This window comes from Mixia osmundae (assembly GCF_000708205.1).
Source record: "Mixia osmundae IAM 14324 unplaced genomic scaffold scaffold_3, whole genome shotgun sequence".
Lineage (NCBI taxonomy): Eukaryota > Fungi > Basidiomycota > Mixiomycetes > Mixiales > Mixiaceae > Mixia > Mixia osmundae.
Genome location: NW_014575561.1, coordinates 877,032 through 898,533, shown reverse-complemented (window position 1 = coordinate 898,533; position 21,502 = coordinate 877,032). Strand labels below are relative to the sequence as shown.

Sequence of the window (21,502 nt, the reverse complement as noted above, 5' to 3'; positions counted from 1 at the left end):
GACTTCGACAGAAAAAGTAGCGTGATGCATCCAGAGAATGGCAGACGAGCTGCTGCTCAATTTTGCAGCGGGCGAGGCTCCAGCACCGGCATATGCCAAGATCAAAGGCGGAAAGTGGACGGGCCGGGTCAAAGCAAAGCAAAAGCTAAAGTATAACGCCAAGAAAGTCGCTCAACGCACGGAAGGTGACAGAGCTGCACAGCCGTCCACGCAGCCCAGACCAGCGCCTCAATCCCTTCAAGTCTTGCCTGAGACTCACACGCAACTAGCCCAGCCAGCGAAAGAGGTGCCCCAGGGTATCAAGTCTGCGCAAGAACCGCCAAAGAAGCGCAGACGGAAAAGTCCTCCGCTCGAGGCTGATGACGAGTTCTCTGCTCTACTCGATCAAGCTACACCAACAGCAGACGGCGAGAAGGTCAAGCATGCCGCACCTGCCGGCAAAAAATACATCTCTTCCCTCTTCTCGTCAATGCCAGAGATCCGTGAGCCCGTTGTGCAGACTCAGCCAAGACCGAGCGTCTTGACGCCGAGCAATGCCCCCACGCTTGACGGCTCTTTCGAGAGCCTCGGTATCTCCAGTGTGCTCTCCAAGCATCTCACCAGCGAAAAGATGAACCTGCAGAGGCCGACCACGATCCAACAACTCGCTGTACCGTTCTTCACGCGACAGAGTCAAAGCGAGCAGAGAGATGCGATATTGCGCGCACAGACTGGCTCAGGCAAGACGCTAGCTTACTTGCTACCTATCTTGCAAGATCTCATGGCACTCAGCAATGCCTTTGCTGCCGAAGGCAAAACGCTCGATCGAAGCGTCGGCACGCTTGCTATCATCATTGTGCCGACGCGCGAGCTAGCCAATCAGATCTGCGAAGTTGCTACCAAGCTGCTTAGCTTTGCTTCCGAGCGCTCTTCGGATCAAGGCAGCAAGACGGTCTCGCACCGTTGGCTCATTCCTGGCTTGCTTTCCGGCGGCGCGCACAGGCAACATGAGAAGGCCAGACTACGCAAAGGCGTGCCTCTTCTCGTCGCCACGGTACGTACATGCGTAGCTTACGCCTAGCAGAATCTGATTGCAATGCAGCCCGGTCGCCTTATTGATCACTTGCAGACCACGCGTTCCTTCCGCTTAGCAGGCGAACCGGAACGCCCGAAGCAGCAGAGCAAGCCGAAGAAGCCATCAGAAGAGGACGACTTCGATATTGAGGATCGACCGTACGTGCGACCAGAAGGCGCAGCGGACGATGAAGACTCTGAGGAAGATTTCACGCTGCCACAGTCGCGAAGCTATCGTCCCAGGAAGCCAATGTATCAGCCCGTCAAAGAGATCGATGCGCGCTTACATCTACGCTGGCTCGTTCTGGATGAAGCAGATCGCTTGATGGACATGGGCTTTGAGCCTCAGATCACGTCAGTTCTCGAAGAATGCGCAAAGAGGCAAAGTCGTAGCAGTACCGCCCGTCGTACGATCTTGTGCTCTGCGACGATGGCAGACGGCGCAGCAAAGCTAGCCACGATGGCTTTGCGCGATCCACTTCTTATCAAAGGCGATGGTGATGCTCCTCCTGGTACCCAACAGAACGGAGCAACTGTCGACCGTTTTGCGCCGCCCTCACAGCTGACCCAATCGTATATCATGACGGCACCCAAGCTACGTTTTGTCTGCCTGGTTGCGTTGTTGCGCCAGATCTTCACCCGTGGTCTCCGCAAGACAAACGATCGCGGTAAAAAGGTCCTCGTTTTCATGACATGCACAGACGCGGTCAACTATCACTGGACAGCACTCGGTGGTCTGTCAATGGAGCGCTCCGTCGAACAAGAGGCAGGCAAGCCAAAGCCAGAATCGCTGTCCGTGCAGTCGCAGTTACTGGGCAAGGTGCCCATCTTCCGCTTGCATGGCAATCTCGAGCTTGCTACACGCTTGGGATCTCTCAAAGCTTTCAGCGAGAGCGATAGCGGTATCTTGCTTTGCACAAGTCTGGCTGCGCGAGGTCTTGATGTGCCTTTTGTCAGCAACGTCATACAATACGACTTACCGACCGAAGGGGGCGCGACCGAGTATATTCACCGTGTTGGACGAACTGCTCGCGCTGGTAACGTCGGCGAAGCTTGGGCCTTTGTGTTGCCGACTGAAGCTGGCTGGGTCGACTGGGTGCAGAACAAGATGAAAAGCAATTCGGTCAGCGACGCGCCAAAAGCTCTGTCGGACATGCGCGAAGTTGCGGCAAATGAGATTCTCTCGAAGGGCTTTGGAGGCGAAGACTACGAGACTCGTGCGACCGACGTACAAATGAACTACGAGCGCTGGGTCGAGAGCAAGCCAGAATACGGCGCAGCGGCCCGCAAGGCTTTCACGTCGCACGTCCGAGCATACGCTACACATCCTTCGGAAGAGAAAGCCTTCTTCCACGTCAAGAATCTTCATCTTGGTCATCTCGCAAAGGCGTTTGGTTTGCGAGATGCACCTGCCGGTCTTGGAGGAGCTGTCGGAAGAGCTCAGCAAGAAATGAAGACTAAACGAGCAAAGGCAGACGCAAGCGACGATGAGCCTGAGATGGGCAAATCTGGCAAACCGATGATACCCCGCTCAGGCCGTGCGCTCGATGGCGGTCGAATGCATGCAGCAAAAGCCGGGCAAATTGGGGAATTCGCCGTCGGCGGTGCGAGTATGGTCGAGAGCATGCTTAAGCGCAAGCGGTAAGGTGTTTCGCGAGCTCAAGCGAATTACTTCAAGGAACCGGACGTCTCAGCAAGGTAGTATATTTTGGATCGTGTTGTCCCAGTATGCATATGCACGCAGGTTCTATACGGTTGTGCTCGCTCATACCATCTTTGAGGCTTGCTCTTTGATCTTCTCGTCCATTGCTTCGAGCTCCTCGTCAAAGCTAATGGCATGATCAAGGAATTCTTCCCACTCCGAGAGCTTCATCGGATAGGTATGGGTACCTTCGATTGGAAACTTTCGCGTCTTGATCTCTTGGCTGTAAGTCTTGATGGCCGAAGAGGCGAGCTCTGCGACATTGAGATACTGCTTCGCAAAGCGTGGTACGAAGCGGTCAAAGCCGCCCAGCATGTCCAGCTGGACGAGAACCTGACCGGAACAGCCAGAGCCAGCACCTATGCCAATCGTTGCCATCGCGTCTAGCTTCTGCGTCACATAGCTAGCAAGCTGCGATGGGATGGCTTCGAGAACGACTGCAAAGGCGCCGGCCCATTCTAAGCGTTTCGCGTCTGTGTATATCTTCATCGCCGATTGCGAAGTCTTGCCCTGCACGCGATAGCCTCCCAGGGCGGACTGACGTTGTGGTGTCAAACCGATATGACACATGACGGGGATGCCATAGTTTGTCAATCTTCGAACGAGATCTGCTACTTCTGCGCCGCCTTCGATCTTAACAGCATCCATATGACCTTCTTGTATGATTCTGACCGCATTCTTGACGGCTATGTCGTCTGACTCGTGATAGGTGCCAAATGGCATATCCGCAACGAGCAGGCTCGACTTTGTACCTCGTGCGACGGCGCGACAATGGTACAAGAACTCGTCGAGAGTGATCTCCGTCGTCGATTGATAGCCACAGGCGACCATGGCGAGCGAGTCGCCGACGAGCGTGATGTCGACGGCCTGTGAGCGCTCTGCCCAGCTCGCAGAGGCATAATCGTGCGCTGTGATGACTGTGATGGGCTCTTCGCGTTCTTTGGCTTTGGCGATATCGAGAAGAGTCACTTTGCGCTTTGTGGGCGCGCTATGACTCGGTGGTGCCTCTGTCGTTGCCCTCATGTCAGCTCGTGTGAGCATGAGTCATCATCTGGCGTACCTGCCGGTCGACTGCTGAAACGCTTCTGCTCCGCGCACGTGCATGCTGCTCGATGTGTGCTGTCGCTACCGGCCGGCTTGGCGAGCAAGCTGTAGCGCCTCGTCTGGCTATGACTCGAGCTTGCTACCGGCTCTGACCCCGGCAAATTCGGCCGACAAGCATTGGCGTGCAAGACACCGACAGAGGTACGAGTCTTTGCCTCTGCGGAGATCGCCTGTCTGAGCAAACGCTGTGCCGCCTGCCTCGAAGTGGACATTGCCTCACTGACTGCTCGACTTTTCGCTCGTGTGAATGTGCGTGACTCGCGCTTTTTGCATTTTGCTTTTCGGCCGATCGTGTCGCGAGGCGCCGAGGTTGCCACACTTCACAGTCTGAAAAGTCTGTTATGGCTAGATACAACAGGCGGCATGCCGCTAGATGCAACAGGCGTAAGTCCAGGCAGCATCTCGCTCTTCGCCATCGAGCGTCAAGCAGACCAAAGGGAGCTTGCGCGCCTCGCACAATTCGAGGAGAAGGCGCCCATTGAAGCCCCTCTCTCTATCGAGCGTATCGAAAGTGAGGTAGAGCTCCAGCAATTTCAGTGACCGAGTGGGAACTGCTTGCTCGTGCTCGCTGAACAGATCCAGACAATCGACAGCCTCTTCGCTCATCGCAAGCGTTTCCAGGTTTGGCATCGTGTAGACGGCGAAGATTTGCTCTGCGCCCCTTTCGCGCTGGATCGCCAGTCGCTTCAGGGCTGGCAGACACGTCTTGTCAGCTGTTCCTGACGGGCTCTCTTCGTCGTCACCCTCCCAGATGGACGCCAGAGTAAGTCTCTGCAATGATGAGTGATGTGGCAAAAGCAATGATCGGATGACCGCCATAGTCGTTTCCATCGTCAGAGTGATCTCCGTGAGCGCGCAAGTCCACCCGCTGGTCCAACTTGTCATCGTCGACTCCTCGTGAAAGCTCTCGCCAGTGACAGGAAGCATCTTGAGTTTCTCTAGCGAGCCATGCTGTGCGATTGCGCAGGCAACATCGGCAAGCTGGTCAAATGCGGCACCGACGAAATCATCGAAGCCTTTGTAGCCACTGATATCGAGTTGAAGGAGACATGGACAAGCACGTATCCACTTGGCAGCGAGAGAGATGAGCTGGGATGATCGTCCATCGATGCCACCGATATTGAAGAATGCCAAGCTAGTCAGCCCCGGTGCGCAGGCGGGGACCTGATTGGATGCTCTGCAGACCGCTTCCCAGACATCTTTGCCAAAGTGAAGTGATTTGAGATGTGGCAACATGTGTATCAGTTCGACACATGCTTGTCCCCAATGTGTGCAGCGATCTGTCCAGAAATCAATTTCGAGGCCGGTGATGCCATCGCGAAAGCTGCTGGACATCCGAACATCACGCAAGAAAGCGTCAAGAGAGGCAGTGTCGCGCAGCGCAACCTTCTGGAAGACATCTTCTGCGGCGCAAGCCCGGAGCGACTTGCACGTCAGGCTGACTTGTCGAAGATCATGCTTGGGTAGCTCGACAAATATTTGGCTCTTGAGTTCGTTAGGCAGGCGATCAAAAAGTCCAGCTGATGCGCTCATCGCCTTTTTTGCTTGACGCTCGATGACTCGACGATGGGCGCTGTGCTGGACAAGCTTGACTCGCCGATCACAAGCAGATGTGTCTGTAGCGCTGATTGCTCGCAAGTGTGTTGAACCTCGGACAGTTCCGTGTCTCACGACTGAACCACTCCACAGCCGCTACAGATCCGTGAGCCTGATAGCTAGGCTGTGTGCACTCGACTTGGTTTGATAGGCGCTCGGACAGGCAGGGCGAGGATGGATCGACTGAGCTGTGCGAGACGCGCTCCTCCTGGAATCCCTCTCGTCGACCTCGTCTCCTACCTATCGCAATGGCCAAGCTCAATGTGATGATTGTATGCCTCGGCAACATCTGCCGATCGCCACTCGGCGGTGCAGTACTGGCTCACCTGATCAAGACGAGAGGACTGTCAGCCGACTTTGATCGCATAGAGAGTTGCGGCACGGCAGGCTATCATATCGGCGAAGAACCAGATGAACGCTCGGTGGCTGTCTGTCGCAAGCACGGCGTGCCCATCAACTCGCTTGCTCAGCAGATCAACCCCCAGGTCCGTCTGCAAGAAGCTATCATCAAGATCCTGCTGATGACGAGTGTAGCATTTCCATGACTTTGACTGGATTCTCGCCAGCGACAAGAACAACCTGAAGAATCTCCAACGGATACAACCGCCCGGCTCAAGGGCGCAGGTCGTCCTCTTTGGCTCCTTCGATGACCAGCAACCGATAGCCGACCCATATTACCAACGCGACGGCTTCGAGGCGACTTACGACCAGATCCTGCGCTACTGCAACGCTTTTCTCGCTCATCTTGGCTACGGCGATGCACAAGCAAACCTATAGAATTGATATATGGAGAATGCTCTGCTCTTTCTGATCTTCACGCCACGCCATCTAGTCCATGGCAGCTCATGTCAAGCCGTGTGCGCATCGCAGGACGCCTCCCAGACAAGCGCCGGTCGGTGCGCTGCATGCGGCAGACTCGCGCCCAGAGCAAGGTTCACTCTCAGGCTGTTGTCACTGCAATGATGCAAAAGGTTGTGGCCAGCTTCTGCATCGAGTAGACTATCGCGAGCACTACACTCATCGCCGAGCCTGCTGACGTGCCCATTCGATGATTGCTCTGACGGGACGACCGCTCATGCCAACACGTTCGTAATCGTTCAGTGTCTTTGTGAATTGCATCACGGGTGTCGTGTCAATGTGAGCCCATCGCACAGTGTCAACTGCATCGCTCTCTGCGGAATTGCAAGCGAGTCCATCGACGTGCTCACGAAGGAACCTGCAGCACACATCAGCTTTTATCGACACGGATCATGTGAATTCGTTACATCGTTGCGATGGCGCCGTCGCCTGCGAAGGGTCCCACGTTGCACAGATCTGCGCTGGTCTCGCTCAGATAGTGGATATAGTCCTCATCAAAGGGCATCCGCCAAAAACGATCGTGCTCGGCCTTGCCCGCCGCCTCAAGCTCTTGCCATAGCTCATCTGAATTCGAGTGAACAGAGGCGTACACCTTGCCGAGAGCGATGACGGCAGCGCCCGTGAGCGTGGCCGCATCGATGATCGTAGACGGCCGATACTTTGTCGAGACATAGTTGAGCGCATCCCCAAGCACTAGTCGGCCTGCCTCACCGGATCAGTCTGGTCGGAGGATGTCAAATATACTGTCACCTTCAGCGTCGGTATTATCTACCTCGACAGTCTTGCCAGAACGAGCTGTGAATACGTCGCCTGGCTTCGTAGCCTTGCCACCTGGCATATTCTCGGTCAGTGGAGCGACAAAGACGATGTTCAGCGGTAGCTTGAGCTTGACGATAGCATGAAGAGCACAAAGTAAGTTTGCAGCACCGCCCATGTCAGATCGCATGGCCTTCATGTCTGCTCCTGGCTTGAGAGTGATACCTCCAGAGTCAAAAGTAATGCCTTTGCCGACAAATGCGATCCGCTGCTTCTCTGGCGCGCCTTCGTAGACAACCTCGAGGAATTTACAAGGCTCATGTGAGCCTGCTGCAACGCTGAGAAACATGTTCATGCGTTCCCTCTTTGCCCAGTCTGCATCATGTACGTTCACAGTGACGCTGGAGTGATCCTTGAAGAGTTCTTGGGCACGCTCGCAGAAGATAGTGGGAGTACAAAGGTTGGCAGGCAGTTCTTGCAGCTCCCTACAGATTCTGCGCTTCAGAGTAGATCTTGCCTGTCTGCCAATTCAGGCCGTCGTCGATTGATAATGGCTGTATGAACGCGTCTGTCGAAAGTTCGAGCTTCACAGCTCTGCTCTTGGCGAGAGCAGCCTTGGCCTTTTCCGACGTCTTGAGATCCCAAGCAAATAGTGCGAGATGGGCGCCCGTTGCTGCAGCATGGGGCGAGTACACCGGATCAATCTTGATGTGCTCTTCGAGATCTCCCAATTGCTTTGCAGCCGTTGCTGCGAGCTTGCGAGAGACCTCTCGCTTTTCGATATCTGTCTTGGGATCCTGGTCTCCTATGCCCAGGGCGCATACGGTCTGCTTGCTACGACCGACACCATAGAACAGTCGAGATTCGCCTTGCTTTGACTTTGCCTTGCTGACCGACCACAGTGCCTTGACATCCGTCAAAGCTGCTTGATTCAGCGGCGTGCCATCTGACCTGACGATGATACTTGTTGCCATTGCCCCACTTAGTGTCAATGGCTGAGAGGGTTTGTTTTGAAAAGGACTATCTTTATCAATGAAGACGAGCCCGGAGAACCACGTGAAACGCTTAGGTTTTGTCTTTGTCAAGAGATTATATTGTAGCTTGCCCCACTCGCCCGAAGCCGCATGTATGGCCGAGCGGTTATGGCGCTGTGTTCAGGCTCTTCCATTAAATGGAAGAGGAAGTTCGCAGTTCTCCGGAACGTGGGTTCGAATCCCACTGCATGTACCCCTTCTTTTTTGGCGACTCTATACCTGCGTTAGCACACTTTTGCTTCCTGAAGATGCGCTGTAGCAGTCCTGGACAGATTGGGCACACTGTCATGTTTGTGTGCCGTTTATTCTTGTTGGCCAGCCCACGCGGCTTTTCAGAGCGTCGACGCTGACGCTCAGCTCAACGAGCGCATTCACACATGCGACTCATAAATCTCGGTATAGGAATGTGCCAGCCATCGGGAACAATCAGCGAGGTCTGGGCAAGTAATCAGAGGAGCTTAGCCAGCGCGGATCGGCTGTACGGGATCCTGAGGGATCCGCACAGCGGCACAGAGGAGATAGGCTGCCCAACCCAGCTGACCGCTGACAAGCGAGAGGAGACAAGGTGCCTTGCAATAGCGTCTTCGCTGCTGCAGATTAGTCAGATAATTCTGCCCTGAGCCGAGTGAACAGGCTATGCAAGAGAGCACTGTCTGCACTGAGTAGCTCAGGCAAGGAGCACAGTCTTCATCGCAGTTGCTGGTAGCTCTACCGGTCGCACAGCGCCTAAGCGTGCAAAACGTTTGGCGCAGATGGTATTAGCGCAAAGACCTCGGATGCTTCCGTCGCGCGTGGGCTACAACGTGGTGTCGGCTGATTGCATAGCACGCCGGCAAGCCAGATGATCACAGAGAAGGATGCTGCAGAGCGTGCAAGCATGCACGAGAGTGTAACCGTATCAGGCCCCGATTGTTGATTACATATTTGTATCGCGCTGCATGTTGGTACAATGATGCATGTGATGCGCGACACTAGATACATACAGATCTGGTGGGGTCGTGGCCGCTCGCGTCAGGTCGATAAGCAGTCTGCGGATCTCTCGAGGCTGTAGAGACGCAGAATGATATAAAGATCATCTGAGGAGGAGCTCTTCGCACGAACGAGATGACTGCGCTGCTGAGAGTGGAGAGTGCGCAGATGCTTGACCGAAGAGTCTCGTCGAGCTCGGCTGGCGGGTCGCGAAAGCACAAGTCATCTGAGCTGTACAGACACAGCCGGCGCTCGAGCCTCTCCAGCCTCTGCGCGACGATTGAAATTTCCGGACGAGCGACGACAGTCGAGATGCACACAAGTTTGAGACGAATGGCGCAAGCGACAGTAGCAGACGTGAACGCACCCGCATCAGGACCGTCCACGGGCATGCCTGCACCAGGCACAGAGGCTGCACGCCAGCAAGTGCCGCCTCAGCTTGATCCCGACTCGCAAGATCGATATGCAGCCCGTCGGTCATACTTTGGCAGATCGGGCTACTCCATGTCACAAGGACTACAGCGAGCGAGAGCGCCCTTTCGGTTCAGGAATACGTTGACGGGCATGGCTCTTGCCGGTTTCATCACTTCCGTCTACTATTACTCGATCAGCGCTGTCAAACAGGAAGACTTTAGCGATGTTGAGATCAGCAACCAGCTCGTTGGAGCCACCGGCCACTCGCAAGAGAGCAATGACACCCTGACGAGTGCGAATACTGAGCGAGGAGGCTACATACCTGCCGGCAATCCTGGCTTGCAAGCGCCGCCGAAAGCAGGAGCAGTACCGCCCGCTCAGCCTGCACAGTCTCGATCTGGCGAAGGCGCCGTGCCAGATGCAGTCACACCGTTGCTCAAGCTCGGATTCGCCGGTCAGGGCACGCCATCATGGATTAAGCCAGCTGACCCGAGTGGTCCTCGGCAAGTGTAATGTGGATTCTCCGTTGTAAACATGTCATGAAGCAAAGCTTGTGTACAGTAGCTTTGTATTGCGCTCGAGGTGATAACAAGGGTTATGAGGACAAACAGGCAGCCTACACGAAAACAACACATACGTTACGGTCGGGTATAGAGCGCCAGGCTCATTCCTCTTTGGCCTGCTTGAGTTGCGCTTGCTCTTTGCTTGCTTGCTCGGTCAGGTTGCCGTGACCGTTTGTTTCGAGGCCGGCCTTGATGAGCGGATCGCGGAGGTCTGTGCGAGGCTTACGCCTTGCCGCTGCCGCTTCCCGCGTGAGCCGTGTACCGCAGATGACATCCCAAGAGATGAAGAAGGGCTGCGCAAAGTTGGACGAAATCCCAAAGAATTGGTGATGGATCTGTACAGAGCTCAGCCTTGATCAAGCGCTATGCAGTGATAGCTCACATCGTGATAGTCCGAGTTGTTGTTGAATAACCTCTGCAGAGGGTCGAAGGGGAGCTTGAGGCCACAATGATCATCGACCGTCTTTGCAGTCGAGATGCAGAAGAACAGAACAGCTTGTCGCGTCGACATACGTGCTGCGCTTTCCGACAGAACGGCGCCAATCGTATCGAGCAAGAAGCCCTCGAGCGGATGGTTGTACAGTGCGCCGTATGCGTATGGCACATACAGCCGATGATGCACAGAGTGAACGTGCTTGTAGAGAAACTTGTTCTGGTGGAAGGATCTGTGCAACATGTATTGCCAGGCGTCCATGACCACACTGCTGTCACGTCAGCCTGGCGCATGGGATATCGTCGGGACACATACGCTGCGCAGAAGAACTGAAGCATCGGCACGCCCCACCAGTAGGCCCAACTGGTAAGCTCGGCACCATAAGTCGTAAGGAATCGCGTCGCTGTCTTTGGACCAAGCAACACGAAAGCAGCCCGTACGATGACGCGTGCGTAGCCATTCATGTCGGCAGCGTGATCTCTGAACGTCTGCTCGGCCGGGTCGGACTCGTCTAACCACCAAAGTCCGAGGACAGTCTGCACCGCCTGTTGGAGCAACACCATCCTGAAGACCTGACCAGGCGTGACTCTGTTCCTCGACTTGACCTCTTCCGGCTCGTGTATCCTATACTGCTCAAAGAACGGCATCTGGACGTGATCGATCAAGGCAAAGATGCCCGATACTGCCCAATAGATGAGGAAAGGTCCCAAGACTGCCAGCACATTGTCCGGCAGGCCAGGTACGAGCGAGTCCTTCGCGATGTGATAGAACGGATACTGGATCGGCTGCCTGACCATGTCATAAGGGTGCGAGGACCATGTTGGCCAGGCCGACAGAACGGTCGAGTTGAACATCCTCAAAGGATCGGTCGGTGGCGAGCCCGTGCACCGGGTGCGAGCGCCTCGCAAGTCTCGTCACTCGCGATTGATGGGGTCACTGCTATGGCAGTATTGCCCGACAGTCAAATGACGCTCGTTGTCTTGCTGATCTGCCTTGTTGTTTCAGGCTCGTTGGCTGAGGAGCGAGCGGAAATTCGTTCGATCGGGTGGCGACGATCACGCGCACGCGGCGCTTCAATACGAAGAATTCTCGCGAACTTGTGCGCTCTCGTGGCATGCTCCTTCCCTTCATCCTTGCAGTATCTGCTGCTGCTCTCGTCTCGGCAAACTTGACTGTTCGCGCCAATGATGCCTTGACCGAGAATTGGCTCGATACGCCGGTCGACCATTTTCCTGACGACGCCAAGTATGCCCCTCATTCGAGCAGCACCTTCAAGCTGCGATACTTCTTCTCTGATCGCTTCTACGATGCAGCAGCAAAAGGACCAATCATCTTCTTTGATCCCGGCGAGGATTCTGCAGACAGATTCACGACTCGGTTCTTACTCGAGGAATCTTTCCTTGTGCTGCTTGGTCGTCAGACCAAGGCGATCATCGCCATTGTCGAGCATCGCTATTACGGCAAGAGCTTCCCCACGGCAGACCTGTCGACAGACTCGCTGCGGTTCCTAGATATCGCCCAATCGATGGCAGATAACGCCTTTTGGTCCCAGAATGTCGTGTTTCCAGGTTACGAGCATCTCGACTTGACCTCACGAGGCACTAGGCATATCTACATGGGTACGCCCATGATAGGAAGATCCGCTGGTGTTGATCAAGTGGTGCAGGTGGATCTTATAGTGGCGCAAAGGCCATGTTTGTGAGTCTGCCTACTACCAAGCGACACAACTGATCAACATGCGCAGGCTCGCAAAACCTATCCTGATGTTTTCTTTGGCGCTGTTGCTTCTTCGCCGACTGCGCAAGCTATGACAGACTACTGGGAGGTACGGAATATCGAAAGCATTGCTGGCGAGTCGCTGATTCCTGAGCAGTTTTACGAAGCGGTAATCAAGTATGGAGATCAGACTTGCGTACGCAAGATGCAGGCGACTATTCACATCATCGACCTTCTCATAGACAAAGCTGACCAAGCCGCTATCGACGCTCTCAAGCAAGGCTACGGTCTTGGCGGGGTCATACACACGCAAGACTGGCTGCAAAGTATTAACGGCGGCATGGATGCATGGCTGTCCCAGACTTGGACGCCTTCGACTAACAACAATGCATACGAGGATCTATGTGGAAACCTCACCTTATCGGCCGCTCGGCAAAACTTCTCTTCGGAGCAGGTCGCTAGTATCGCTCAGCTTGTCGAACGATCTGGCTTCCTCAGTTCGAGCTACCACCAAAGCGAGACTAGTGCGGAGCTCGCGACTAATATACTCAACCATATGCAACTCGTCCGACCATCTACGACGTCGTGGTCGGGCAGCTGTGCTACGCAAGACGCGTGTTACTCGACCTTTGAGCCAAAATACTGGCAAAGCACTGATCTGGCCGAGTGGTCGTGGCGTACATTTCGATGGCAGTGGTGCTCGCAATTCGGCTTCGTTCAGCCGGGCTCTTCCTATCCAGCTGGTAAACTGCCCGTCGTCTCTCGCCATCTCGATCTACCGTTTCTATATACGATATGCCGCAATACCTATCCACCGGGCAAATACCACAGCCTGCCCGCTACGCCTGACGTGATGAGTTACCTCAAGTATGGCGGTTGGACCGTCAGTACACATCGTCTTGCAATAGTCTGTGGCGAAGTCGATCCCTGGCGTCAAGCAGGGCCCTGTGCAGACGCGGCTCCATCACGTCAGTCGACCGTCTCTCAGCCATTTGTAATCATGCCAGGCATATCTCATAAAGGCTTTTACTGTGTGTCTATCCGAATCTGATTCCAGTCGAGCTGATAAGCCAGAGCAGATGGCACGCAACCTAGCGATGTAGGCGTTGTGAAGCCAAAGGCAATCGCGGATGCTCAGGTCACTGTTATTGCTGCCGTTCAAGCTTGGCTGGCAAGTCCCGCATAGCGAAGTTAATGCATTAGAATAGTCCAGAGGGCGCGCAGCGTTCCTAGGGCATAGTAGGCGAATAACGGATCGGTGTGCCATCCCACTCGATATAGACATCCGACACATTGAGCGGGCCGTCACCGAAAGTGCCGCTCTCAACTGCATCGTCGTGTCAGCACGGATGAGCATCGACTTTGACGCGCGCCGCACTGTTAAAGTCGTAGGCCTCAGTGCCACGCAGGTTGAAGCGGAAGGTTGCGTGAACAATGTGCTCGACGTGAGCCTGTTTTGCATGCAGTCAGCTTGTCAACAGATAATGCTCGAACGCACCATGAACGATACAACCAGATATTCAGAGTTGGTCTCGGAGATTGAAGGGTGAAGGAACTTTGGACGAGCAACATGTGAGCCACCTCGCGTGCGAGCGCTGCTGCGCTCACCTGGGTCGGCACGATCTGAGTGAATTTTCCAGCCTGAGGGCTCTGCGAACACAAAGAAGTCAGCAAAGCAAGGTTTGCGGATTGACAAACTTGCATAGACAAAGTCGATGTCGCCTTGAATGGCGGCCAGCTGGATATGGAGCTGCGGACTCCATGAGCTTTTGTTGCAAGCCCAAAGGGGTTCTGTACGCGATGTCTCGTCGACTGACGTTCGACGAGTAGATTGGTAGATGTTGCGAGGGATGCTGCTGCGGACGGGGCGATAGGCGATGCAGCGGCAAACACGCCGAAAGCGATGGCCGTGGCGGCGCTAAGGAAGGCAGTCTTGTTTGCAAACATTTCTACTGTTTGTGCACGTTGGCTCGGCTGGCGAAGTTGGTGAAAAAACCGTGCAGATCAACCTGGACAGGAGGGCCGTGACCGACATGGACAATCTGTTGCATGAGGCCCTGATCCCAAATGACGACGGTTGTAAGCAACGGGTTGCTGTCTCCGAGCACGCGGCTCGCATGTGACCCTCGTTTGGTAGGATAGTAGGCAGGGTCTGAGGACCCAAACGAACAGCAAGACCTCGCAAACATATGGCAGTCCTGGCTGCATCTTTTGGGGCGAGTAGACCAGACAATCGCGGTTGGTTGACGCGTATGTTTCCCTCGCATTCTGACGCGTCGAAAGAGAATGCTATGTTGGTAGCAGCGCCGTCTGCTAAGATGGAGTCGATCGTCTTGATGTAATACCTGGACTTGCTTGATGAAGTCTCCGCGTTTGCTGAGTATCCAGCCTGACGTGTCTCACACGATAGACCAATTCGCGAATGGTGATTGTGAGGAATCCAGTCTATCTCGCGTTCGGCCAGAAAAGTGCGACAACGGGCGTCAAATAACGAGGGGATCTGATCGAAGGAGCTATCGATCGAGCGTAAGGGCTGCATGTATCGACGAGGTACATGATCACGCGCGTGACCGAACGCCTTTGGAGCAAAAGGCCACCCTCAGCGGGTTGCGTCGATGACTGTGACGTCGATCTCCTGCCATGGTACTGTGGCACTGCTTTAGCCCAGTCACGAGCGATGCGATGGCATCTAACCTTGATAGCTAGTGGGCAGAAATCGGCAACTGTATTTATCCGTGGTGCCCGTTGCATATTCTCCCCCGCAGTTGATCTCGAGCTTGCTTCGGTCCTTCTGCACCTGTTGGGAGTATGTCTTTGTGTTGACAGCGATGCGGGCCTCAAATTGACCTGTCGAGAATCACAGTCGACAAAGAATCACACCTCCGATGACGAGCCTTACCTTTGCAACAGACCGAGGTAAGATGATGCTCGGCCGATCCGCCGGGGATCTCTTCCCAGCTGACTATGAGCCATATGTCGTTCGGTCGCGGCGGATCGTAAAGGCTGTATCTTGCCTCCTGACCGGATGTGACTGTGAAGTCGAGCTTGGCAGTCCGAGGGAAGGGGTAGCCTCGCTCTGAGACGGCCATGAACTCGTATCGATGCTGTCGTGGTGTTCTGTCAGGCGTGTGTGCGCGTGGCGACGCTGGCGTACGACTTACATAGCTCGAATGAAATTTGATCGGATAGCCGGCGATCGTGTCTTCGGCCTGAGATTCACGGAATAGTAAGCTACCGGCCAGGTCTTGCATCGTATGGCCGAAGTGATGCTGCCGGGTACACGCACATCGAATCTGACGAGAAGGGCGTATGGGACCGATCTCTTTGCCAACACGTGTTTGTCGACATCAATCGCGCTCGAGGTGACATTCCGAGGCAGAGCGGCGCAGAGTGAGGCCATGCCGATGAGGGAGAGAGCATGGAAAGATAACATGTTTGCTGCAGGGAGCTGAACGAGTGGTGCGAGTGGTTGGAATCCAGTAAATCGTAAAACTGCAGTCGCGAGGTAATTTCGATGAAATCGACTTTGGCTCGTTCTTTGGACCAAACGGAGCGATAGCCAGGCAGAGTCAGTCAGACTTGGGCCGCCAGCCAAGACAGACGGAGAACCTCGAGGCAGCCTTCTGTCGAGCATGGTCAGTCCCGACGCGAGCGTTTGCGCGCTCATGAGCGAGTAAGGAGCAAGCTGACTGGATCCTCCTTTGCTCTCCGTTGCTCCTCCTACCGCCTGCTGTCCCTCTGACGATGATCGCTTGGCCGGATACGCACGTCTGCAGCGTCGACAACAGATCGTCCAGGCGCAAACGCAGGATGCAGGCCAGGACGAGCTGCAGTACGTCGAAGAGGGAGAAGCGCCCCAGCCAGGTCCCTCGGCGCTCGTACAGCTGCCCGAGGAGGACGGCGGCGTCATGGAGCTCGACAACGTCAGCGTCAGAGACCGTACGCTGATTGACTGTGCCAACTCGGCGCATTGGCTGATGGTCTGAGCAACGGCATAGATCAAGCGTTCGCTGAACGGCATCTCAGCGATATGAACCAAGAGGTCGAGGACTTCAAGGTCTTCACATGGAATCTGGTCGACTACCGACGTCAGAGCAAGCGGCTTGTCTCGCCAGAGTTTGAATGCGGCGGCCACAAATGGTAAGACACCCGCTGGCTCCGAGACTGGGCGTCAAGCCAGGGCTCAACGCGACTGTGCAGGAATATCTTGCTCTTTCCGATGGGCAACTCGACAGGGCAGGCGAACGACATGGTCTCTGTCTATCTCAACTATGGCGATCCGAAGCATGCAAAAGAGGGCTGGCATGTCTGCGCCCAATTCGCGCTCGCGATCTCCAATCCGAACGATCCCACCGTCTTTATACAATCCCAGGCCCATCATCGTTTCAACAACGAAGAGCAAGACTGGGGTTTCACACGCTTTGTCGAGCTGAGGAAGCTCTTTACACCTGCCGATGGCCGCCCGAGGCCGGTCATAGAGAACGATGAGACCGAGATCACCGCTTTCGTCCGGGTACTCAAAGATCCGACCGGCGTGCTATGGCACAACTTCCACAAGTCAGTGGTGCAATCGTTCGATCTGTTTGTGCTCACGAGCGTCACTGCCTTCCAGTTATGACTCGAAGAAGGAGACTGGCTATGTAGGACTGAAGAACCAAGGCGCGACATGCTATATGAACTCACTGCTGCAATCCCTCTTCCTGACCAGCTATTATCGGAAGGCATGTCGGGGCGCGTTCAGCGACATAGCGGCACTGATGTCTCCGTTTGCAGGCGGTGTACCAGATACCGACCGATGGTGACACCCTTGACAGCGTGCCTTTGGCGTTACAGCGCGTCTTCTACCTGTTACAGACATCAGATCAACCTGTCTCAACAACAGAGCTCACAAAGTCGTTTGGCTGGAAAGGATTCGATTCGTTCTTGCAGCACGACGTGCAAGAGTTCAACAGGGTCCTGCAAGACAAGCTGGAAGGCAAGATGAAGGGCACTTCTGCCGATGGCGCCATCAAGACACTCTTTGCCGGCAAGATGCGAAGTTACATCAAATGCATCAATGTCGACTACGAATCCTCGCGATCCGAAGATTTCTATGGTGCGGCCGTTGTCGATGATGACGGGCGACGACTCATGCAGAGAGTGCAGATATCCAACTGAACGTCAAAGGAATGCGCAACGTCGAGGAAAGCTTCAGGAACTACATTGCCGAGGAGATCATGGAAGGCGAGAACAAATATCACGCAGAAGGGTTCGGGCTACAAGACGCAAAGATGGGAGTCATCTTCCAGACGCTACCGCCCGTGCTCCACCTGCAACTCAAACGATTCGAATACGATATGATGCGAGACGTCAATGTCAAGATTAACGACAGATACGAATTTCCGTTTGAGATTGATCTTGCGCCATATCTTGACAAAGACGTCGATACTTCAGAGAGCTACGTCTACAATCTGCATGGCGTGCTCGTGCACTCCGGTGACGTGCATGGCGGTCATTATTTCACTCTCATCAAACCAAACCCGGAAGCCAGGTGGCTGCGCTTCGACGACGATCGTGTCGTGCATGTCACCGATCGAGAGGTGCTCGAGGACAATTTTGGCGGCGAGATCCTCAATGGGCTCGATCACAATGGTGCGAGGATACCACCGGCGAAGAACGCCACCAAGCGCTTCACAAACGCATATATGCTTGTTTACGTGCGCGCGACAATGGCACGCCAGATCCTTGCGACCGTGACAGAGCAGGACACGCCAACACATCTGCGCACGCGGCTCGAGACCGAACGGAAAGAAGCAGACGCAAAGAGGCGGGAGCGTGAAGAACAACATCTTTACTTGACTGCAAAGATCATCACCAACGAGACCTTCGGCGAGCATAGCAATTTCGATCTTGCGACCTTTGAGGACAGAGCGGTGCCGCCGACTGATTTGCCGACTTTCCGCGTGCTCAAAACGAGGCCTTTTGTGGAATTCAAAGAGCAAGTCCTCAAGGAGCTCGAAGTGCCACCGGGCGATGTCAGGTTATGGGTGCTCGTCAATCGACAGAACAAGACTGTGCGACCTGACGCACCCGTTCCCGAGAACGATCCGACCTACACAGTCGATGCCGTCAGGGATCGTATGGCATCGAGGCAGTATGACCTAAAGCTCTATCTTGAACATTCGCCGCCTGGAGAGCTCAAGAAGTGGCACGATATGTACCCTGGCGAAACGCCCATTATGATCTTTGTAAAGCATTTCGATTACGAGCAACAGACACTCAAAGGTGTCGGCCACTTCTATGTGCATCGGCAACTTAGAGTAGCTGACCTGGTCACCATGATCAACCAAAGGATGGGATATTCACCGGACACTGCACTCAAAGTCTACGAAGAGATCAAGCCGACCATGATAGAGCTCATGAAGCCCAAAGCGACCTTCCTGCAGTCAGAGATACAGGACGGCGATATTGTGTGCTACCAAATTGACCGGGTACACGCGCCCGAAGGGCCAACAGATAAGCCACGACTTTATGCGAATCCGATCCAGTTCTATGACTACTTCCAACATCGCGTCTTGCTGCATTTCAGGCCGAGGCTCGACAGTGTGGCCGAGGCAAAGGCGCCCGAATTCGATCTAGTTTTGAGCAAGACTGCATCATACGAAGCAATGACGCAGCAAGTAGGCGCACATCTCAATCATGATCCTGCGAAATTGCGATTCACTTCTGCCAATCAGCAAGGACTACCGAAGGCGATCATCAGGCGGCAGCAGCACGCGACCGTTGCCGACTTTGTCTTACCGAACATGCAGCAAAACGCGGGCCAGAATCTGCTCTTCTACGAGCTCCTAGACATCTCACTGGTCGAGCTCGAGACCAAGAAGAACATCAAGATTACCTGGATGGGCGCGCACAACAAGGAAGAGAGCACACATGTCTTCCTCATGCCAAAGACGAGCTCGATTCTCGATATGACTGAGCAACTCAAGACGCTCGCCAAAATCTCTGACGAAGTCAAGAAGATAAGGATTTTCGAGGTGCTCGGCGGGCGGAAGCAGAAAGTCTTTGCGTCTGGCGAGATTATTCGCGAGATCCATGATGGCACCGAGCTATATGCCGAGGTACGCAGCGCAGCATCCGGTGGCTCGTGTCTACGATATTCACTGCTTCTGATCTTGCAGGAAGTGCCTCAAGACGAACGAGAAGCGAGGGACGGCGAGGATAAGGTCGTGACTGTGTTCCACTTTGCCAAGGAGCCTAGCCGGACGCACGGTGTGCCTTTCCGGTTTGTATTGCGGCCGGTATGTAGTTTCTCCTGACAGGTGGACTGTGCTGAACGCTACGTCAGCACGAGAAGTTTGGCGATACGAAGAAGCGGTTGCAAGTCAGGATGGGCACGAACGAGAAGGAGTTCGCCAGGATGAAGTTCAGCTTGATACAGCCATCGACTTACACCAAGCCGTCCTATGTGGCAGACGGTCCGTTTCGCTCCATCACAGCCAAACGTATGCTGATGCCAATCACAGAGGACGTCCTGAGGGATCACAAATGGCAAGATGATGACTTCTTAGGGGTCGATCACATCGATCGGACCACCAAGCGGGTAGGAGAGCGCGCGGTGGTCATCAGATGAGTCCACGCTGCCGTCTATGCATCCATATGTCATCTGCGCTTTGGGTATCGCTACACATTGATACACTCTTGCTATCGGATTATTCGAAAATGCCAGTAGACTTTCCTCTTACATCGTAACGCTTGCCGCGAATGCCATACACGCCGCCGCCGTTTGTCTTGACGCAGACGCCTATGTGCAGCGCCAGAGCCAAGTCAGTACGAGGACGCAAGAAGTAGGTGGCGACGCACGAGGATCCCATTCCGCGACTTCCCAGGCTTCACTGCCGAACGCATTCTCACCGGGAGTGAGCACCCAGTCAAACTCGCCTTTGATGTCCTCTGTTGTTTCGAGAGCGACGACGTCTCTGTCGACGTCCTTGGGTGAGAAGCCCGTGCAGAATAGAGCGCATTTGGTCTCCAAGATCTGCAAGAGTGCTTCGTGCCAGTTCGTCTGGGCCTGTACTTGGGGCTGGTATATCGTTCCTGCCTCTGCCTTTGCGGCTGACAGGAAGGCGCCCGAACGTTCGTCTGGGAAGCCAAAGCCGGGCGAGAAGGAGAAGAAGACATCGTGGTAGGGATCGAAAGGCTCCAGGGCTTGGTGTATCCTCTCGTAGGGCGCCTCGATGAGCGTGATGGTCAAGTTGTCAGAGACTGCTGTCGACTGGCTTCTCGCGCCATATTGTTCAGGCTGCCTGACGCCTCTGTTGCCCAGAGAGCTGGCGGGCGGAAAGATGACTTCTGGGCCGACATGGATGATATGGAACGGCACGCTCGGGAAGAGACAGGTCAGCTGCTCGTAGACGACGCCGGGTAGGCATGACTCTGCGCGCGACCCGATGATGATGATCCGGAAAGGCTGTTGCAGCAGGCCGGCCTTGATGGTCGAAGGCGTCGAGCCGAGTGCAGGGTGGAGGGTCTGTCTGAGGGCGATCATCGATCGTTGTCCCTCTGGGGTGAGTCTCTGGTTCCTCCGTCTGTAGGGGCTGTTCTCGTGCAAGACGCCGGCGATGGAGATGGGATAGGTGAGCAGTTTGCTGACGTGACGGCGTTGGCGCTCGGTCTCGATGGAGGCAAAGCCTCTGGTGTAGAAGAAGACGTCCCAGTTGGACATGCTGACTGCTTCCTCATACGGCTGATCGCCTGGCAAGTCAAACTCGGTCATCTGTCTGCCTGACCTCCGATCGTGCTCGTCCATGTTGGCCTCTCTCAACCTGGGCCAGTACCTGACATGCTCCTTGTCTGACTCCCAGTCCTCGCGAGTGGCATGAGTGGGGAAGCCACAGTAGGTGCACTCAAAGTCGACGTGCTTGCGTATGCCCTTGTCCAAGTTGACAGGACAGAGTGCGAGTGACTTGATCCGCTTGGCTCTTTCCCTCATGGCAGGAATGGGAGACTCCGACAGTCGATGGAAGAGGTTGTCCTGCTCGAGTAGGATGGGAGGCAGCTCAGGCTCGGGATTTGCGGGCACTGCCTTCTTGCCAAAGAGGGAGATGCCAAAGATCGACCGTCGCTGGCACTCGCTCATCGGAGCATCGGCCCCCTCTCTCGCCTGTCTAGGCCTCCACTGTCGAGCACTGGAGCTTGCAGACGCTCTCGCCTGACTCTGCAGCACCCTCCTGCAGCCTGACCGGCCATACATGTCTCCCTAAAGTCTCAGGCAGGGCACAAGCGCACTGCACACAAGGATCGACCCAACTTTTCTGCGCGACGA

General features: G+C 54.9%; 12 protein-coding genes across 12 annotated transcripts; 5 read left to right on the top strand and 7 right to left on the bottom strand.

The window, feature by feature from the left end:
* The first annotated feature begins 31 nt into the window (after positions 1–31).
* L969DRAFT_22825 (uncharacterized protein) lies at positions 32–2,800 on the top strand. Its single transcript, XM_014713599.1, has 2 exons — positions 32–1,033; positions 1,082–2,800. Exons 1-2 carry the CDS (start codon positions 38–40, stop codon positions 2,696–2,698), a joined length of 2,613 nt encoding a protein of 870 aa, XP_014569085.1. The 5' UTR covers positions 32–37; the 3' UTR covers positions 2,699–2,800.
* On the bottom strand, positions 2,757–4,112 carry L969DRAFT_72416 (uncharacterized protein). The gene is made up of 2 exons (XM_014713989.1): positions 3,816–4,112; positions 2,757–3,762 (listed from the first exon to the last, which is right to left on the bottom strand). Exons 1-2 carry the CDS (start codon positions 4,069–4,071, stop codon positions 2,819–2,821), a joined length of 1,200 nt encoding a protein of 399 aa, XP_014569475.1. The 5' UTR covers positions 4,072–4,112; the 3' UTR covers positions 2,757–2,818.
* Positions 4,113–4,228: 116 nt separating this feature from the next.
* On the bottom strand, positions 4,229–5,392 carry L969DRAFT_93405 (uncharacterized protein; the record flags this gene model as incomplete). The annotated part of the gene is made up of 1 exon (XM_014713988.1): positions 4,229–5,392. One exon carries the CDS (start codon positions 5,390–5,392, stop codon positions 4,229–4,231), a length of 1,164 nt encoding a protein of 387 aa, XP_014569474.1.
* A 311-nt stretch (positions 5,393–5,703) lies between these two features.
* L969DRAFT_93404 (uncharacterized protein) lies at positions 5,704–6,232 on the top strand (the record flags this gene model as incomplete). The annotated part of the gene is made up of 2 exons (XM_014713987.1): positions 5,704–5,940; positions 5,990–6,232. The coding sequence occupies 2 exons, from the start codon at positions 5,704–5,706 to the stop codon at positions 6,230–6,232; spliced, it is 480 nt and encodes a 159-aa protein (XP_014569473.1).
* A 71-nt stretch (positions 6,233–6,303) lies between these two features.
* Positions 6,304–8,043, bottom strand: L969DRAFT_93403 (uncharacterized protein; the record flags this gene model as incomplete). The annotated part of the gene is made up of 5 exons (XM_014713986.1): positions 6,304–6,440; positions 6,493–6,671; positions 6,721–7,015; positions 7,064–7,554; positions 7,634–8,043. 5 exons carry the CDS (start codon positions 8,041–8,043, stop codon positions 6,304–6,306), a joined length of 1,512 nt encoding a protein of 503 aa, XP_014569472.1.
* Positions 8,044–9,384: 1,341 nt separating this feature from the next.
* L969DRAFT_46850 (uncharacterized protein) lies at positions 9,385–9,999 on the top strand (the record flags this gene model as incomplete). Its single annotated transcript, XM_014713985.1, has 1 exon — positions 9,385–9,999. The coding sequence occupies one exon, from the start codon at positions 9,385–9,387 to the stop codon at positions 9,997–9,999; it is 615 nt and encodes a 204-aa protein (XP_014569471.1).
* Positions 10,000–10,150: 151 nt separating this feature from the next.
* L969DRAFT_45933 (uncharacterized protein) lies at positions 10,151–11,336 on the bottom strand (the record flags this gene model as incomplete). Its single annotated transcript, XM_014713984.1, has 3 exons — positions 10,151–10,384; positions 10,432–10,750; positions 10,798–11,336. 3 exons carry the CDS (start codon positions 11,334–11,336, stop codon positions 10,151–10,153), a joined length of 1,092 nt encoding a protein of 363 aa, XP_014569470.1.
* A 246-nt stretch (positions 11,337–11,582) lies between these two features.
* L969DRAFT_59910 (uncharacterized protein) lies at positions 11,583–13,444 on the top strand. The gene is made up of 5 exons (XM_014713983.1): positions 11,583–12,101; positions 12,149–12,180; positions 12,227–12,307; positions 12,356–13,229; positions 13,278–13,444. The coding sequence occupies exons 1-5, from the start codon at positions 11,597–11,599 to the stop codon at positions 13,382–13,384; spliced, it is 1,599 nt and encodes a 532-aa protein (XP_014569469.1). The 5' UTR covers positions 11,583–11,596; the 3' UTR covers positions 13,385–13,444.
* On the bottom strand, positions 13,428–14,145 carry L969DRAFT_93399 (uncharacterized protein; the record flags this gene model as incomplete). Its single annotated transcript, XM_014713982.1, has 6 exons — positions 13,428–13,525; positions 13,577–13,649; positions 13,697–13,753; positions 13,807–13,848; positions 13,901–13,948; positions 13,996–14,145. 6 exons carry the CDS (start codon positions 14,143–14,145, stop codon positions 13,428–13,430), a joined length of 468 nt encoding a protein of 155 aa, XP_014569468.1.
* Positions 14,146–14,797: 652 nt separating this feature from the next.
* Positions 14,798–15,598, bottom strand: L969DRAFT_93398 (uncharacterized protein; the record flags this gene model as incomplete). The annotated part of the gene is made up of 5 exons (XM_014713981.1): positions 14,798–14,844; positions 14,893–15,045; positions 15,098–15,302; positions 15,360–15,407; positions 15,485–15,598. The coding sequence occupies 5 exons, from the start codon at positions 15,596–15,598 to the stop codon at positions 14,798–14,800; spliced, it is 567 nt and encodes a 188-aa protein (XP_014569467.1).
* Positions 15,599–15,667: 69 nt separating this feature from the next.
* On the top strand, positions 15,668–19,981 carry L969DRAFT_86115 (uncharacterized protein). The gene is made up of 9 exons (XM_014713980.1): positions 15,668–16,137; positions 16,197–16,338; positions 16,399–16,755; positions 16,811–16,919; positions 16,972–17,293; positions 17,344–19,298; positions 19,359–19,478; positions 19,526–19,655; positions 19,704–19,981. The coding sequence occupies exons 1-9, from the start codon at positions 16,107–16,109 to the stop codon at positions 19,808–19,810; spliced, it is 3,273 nt and encodes a 1,090-aa protein (XP_014569466.1). The 5' UTR covers positions 15,668–16,106; the 3' UTR covers positions 19,811–19,981.
* Positions 19,890–21,430, bottom strand: L969DRAFT_102324 (uncharacterized protein; the record flags this gene model as incomplete). The annotated part of the gene is made up of 2 exons (XM_014713979.1): positions 19,890–19,981; positions 20,041–21,430. 2 exons carry the CDS (start codon positions 21,428–21,430, stop codon positions 19,890–19,892), a joined length of 1,482 nt encoding a protein of 493 aa, XP_014569465.1.
* Between the last annotated feature and the right edge of the window lie 72 nt (positions 21,431–21,502).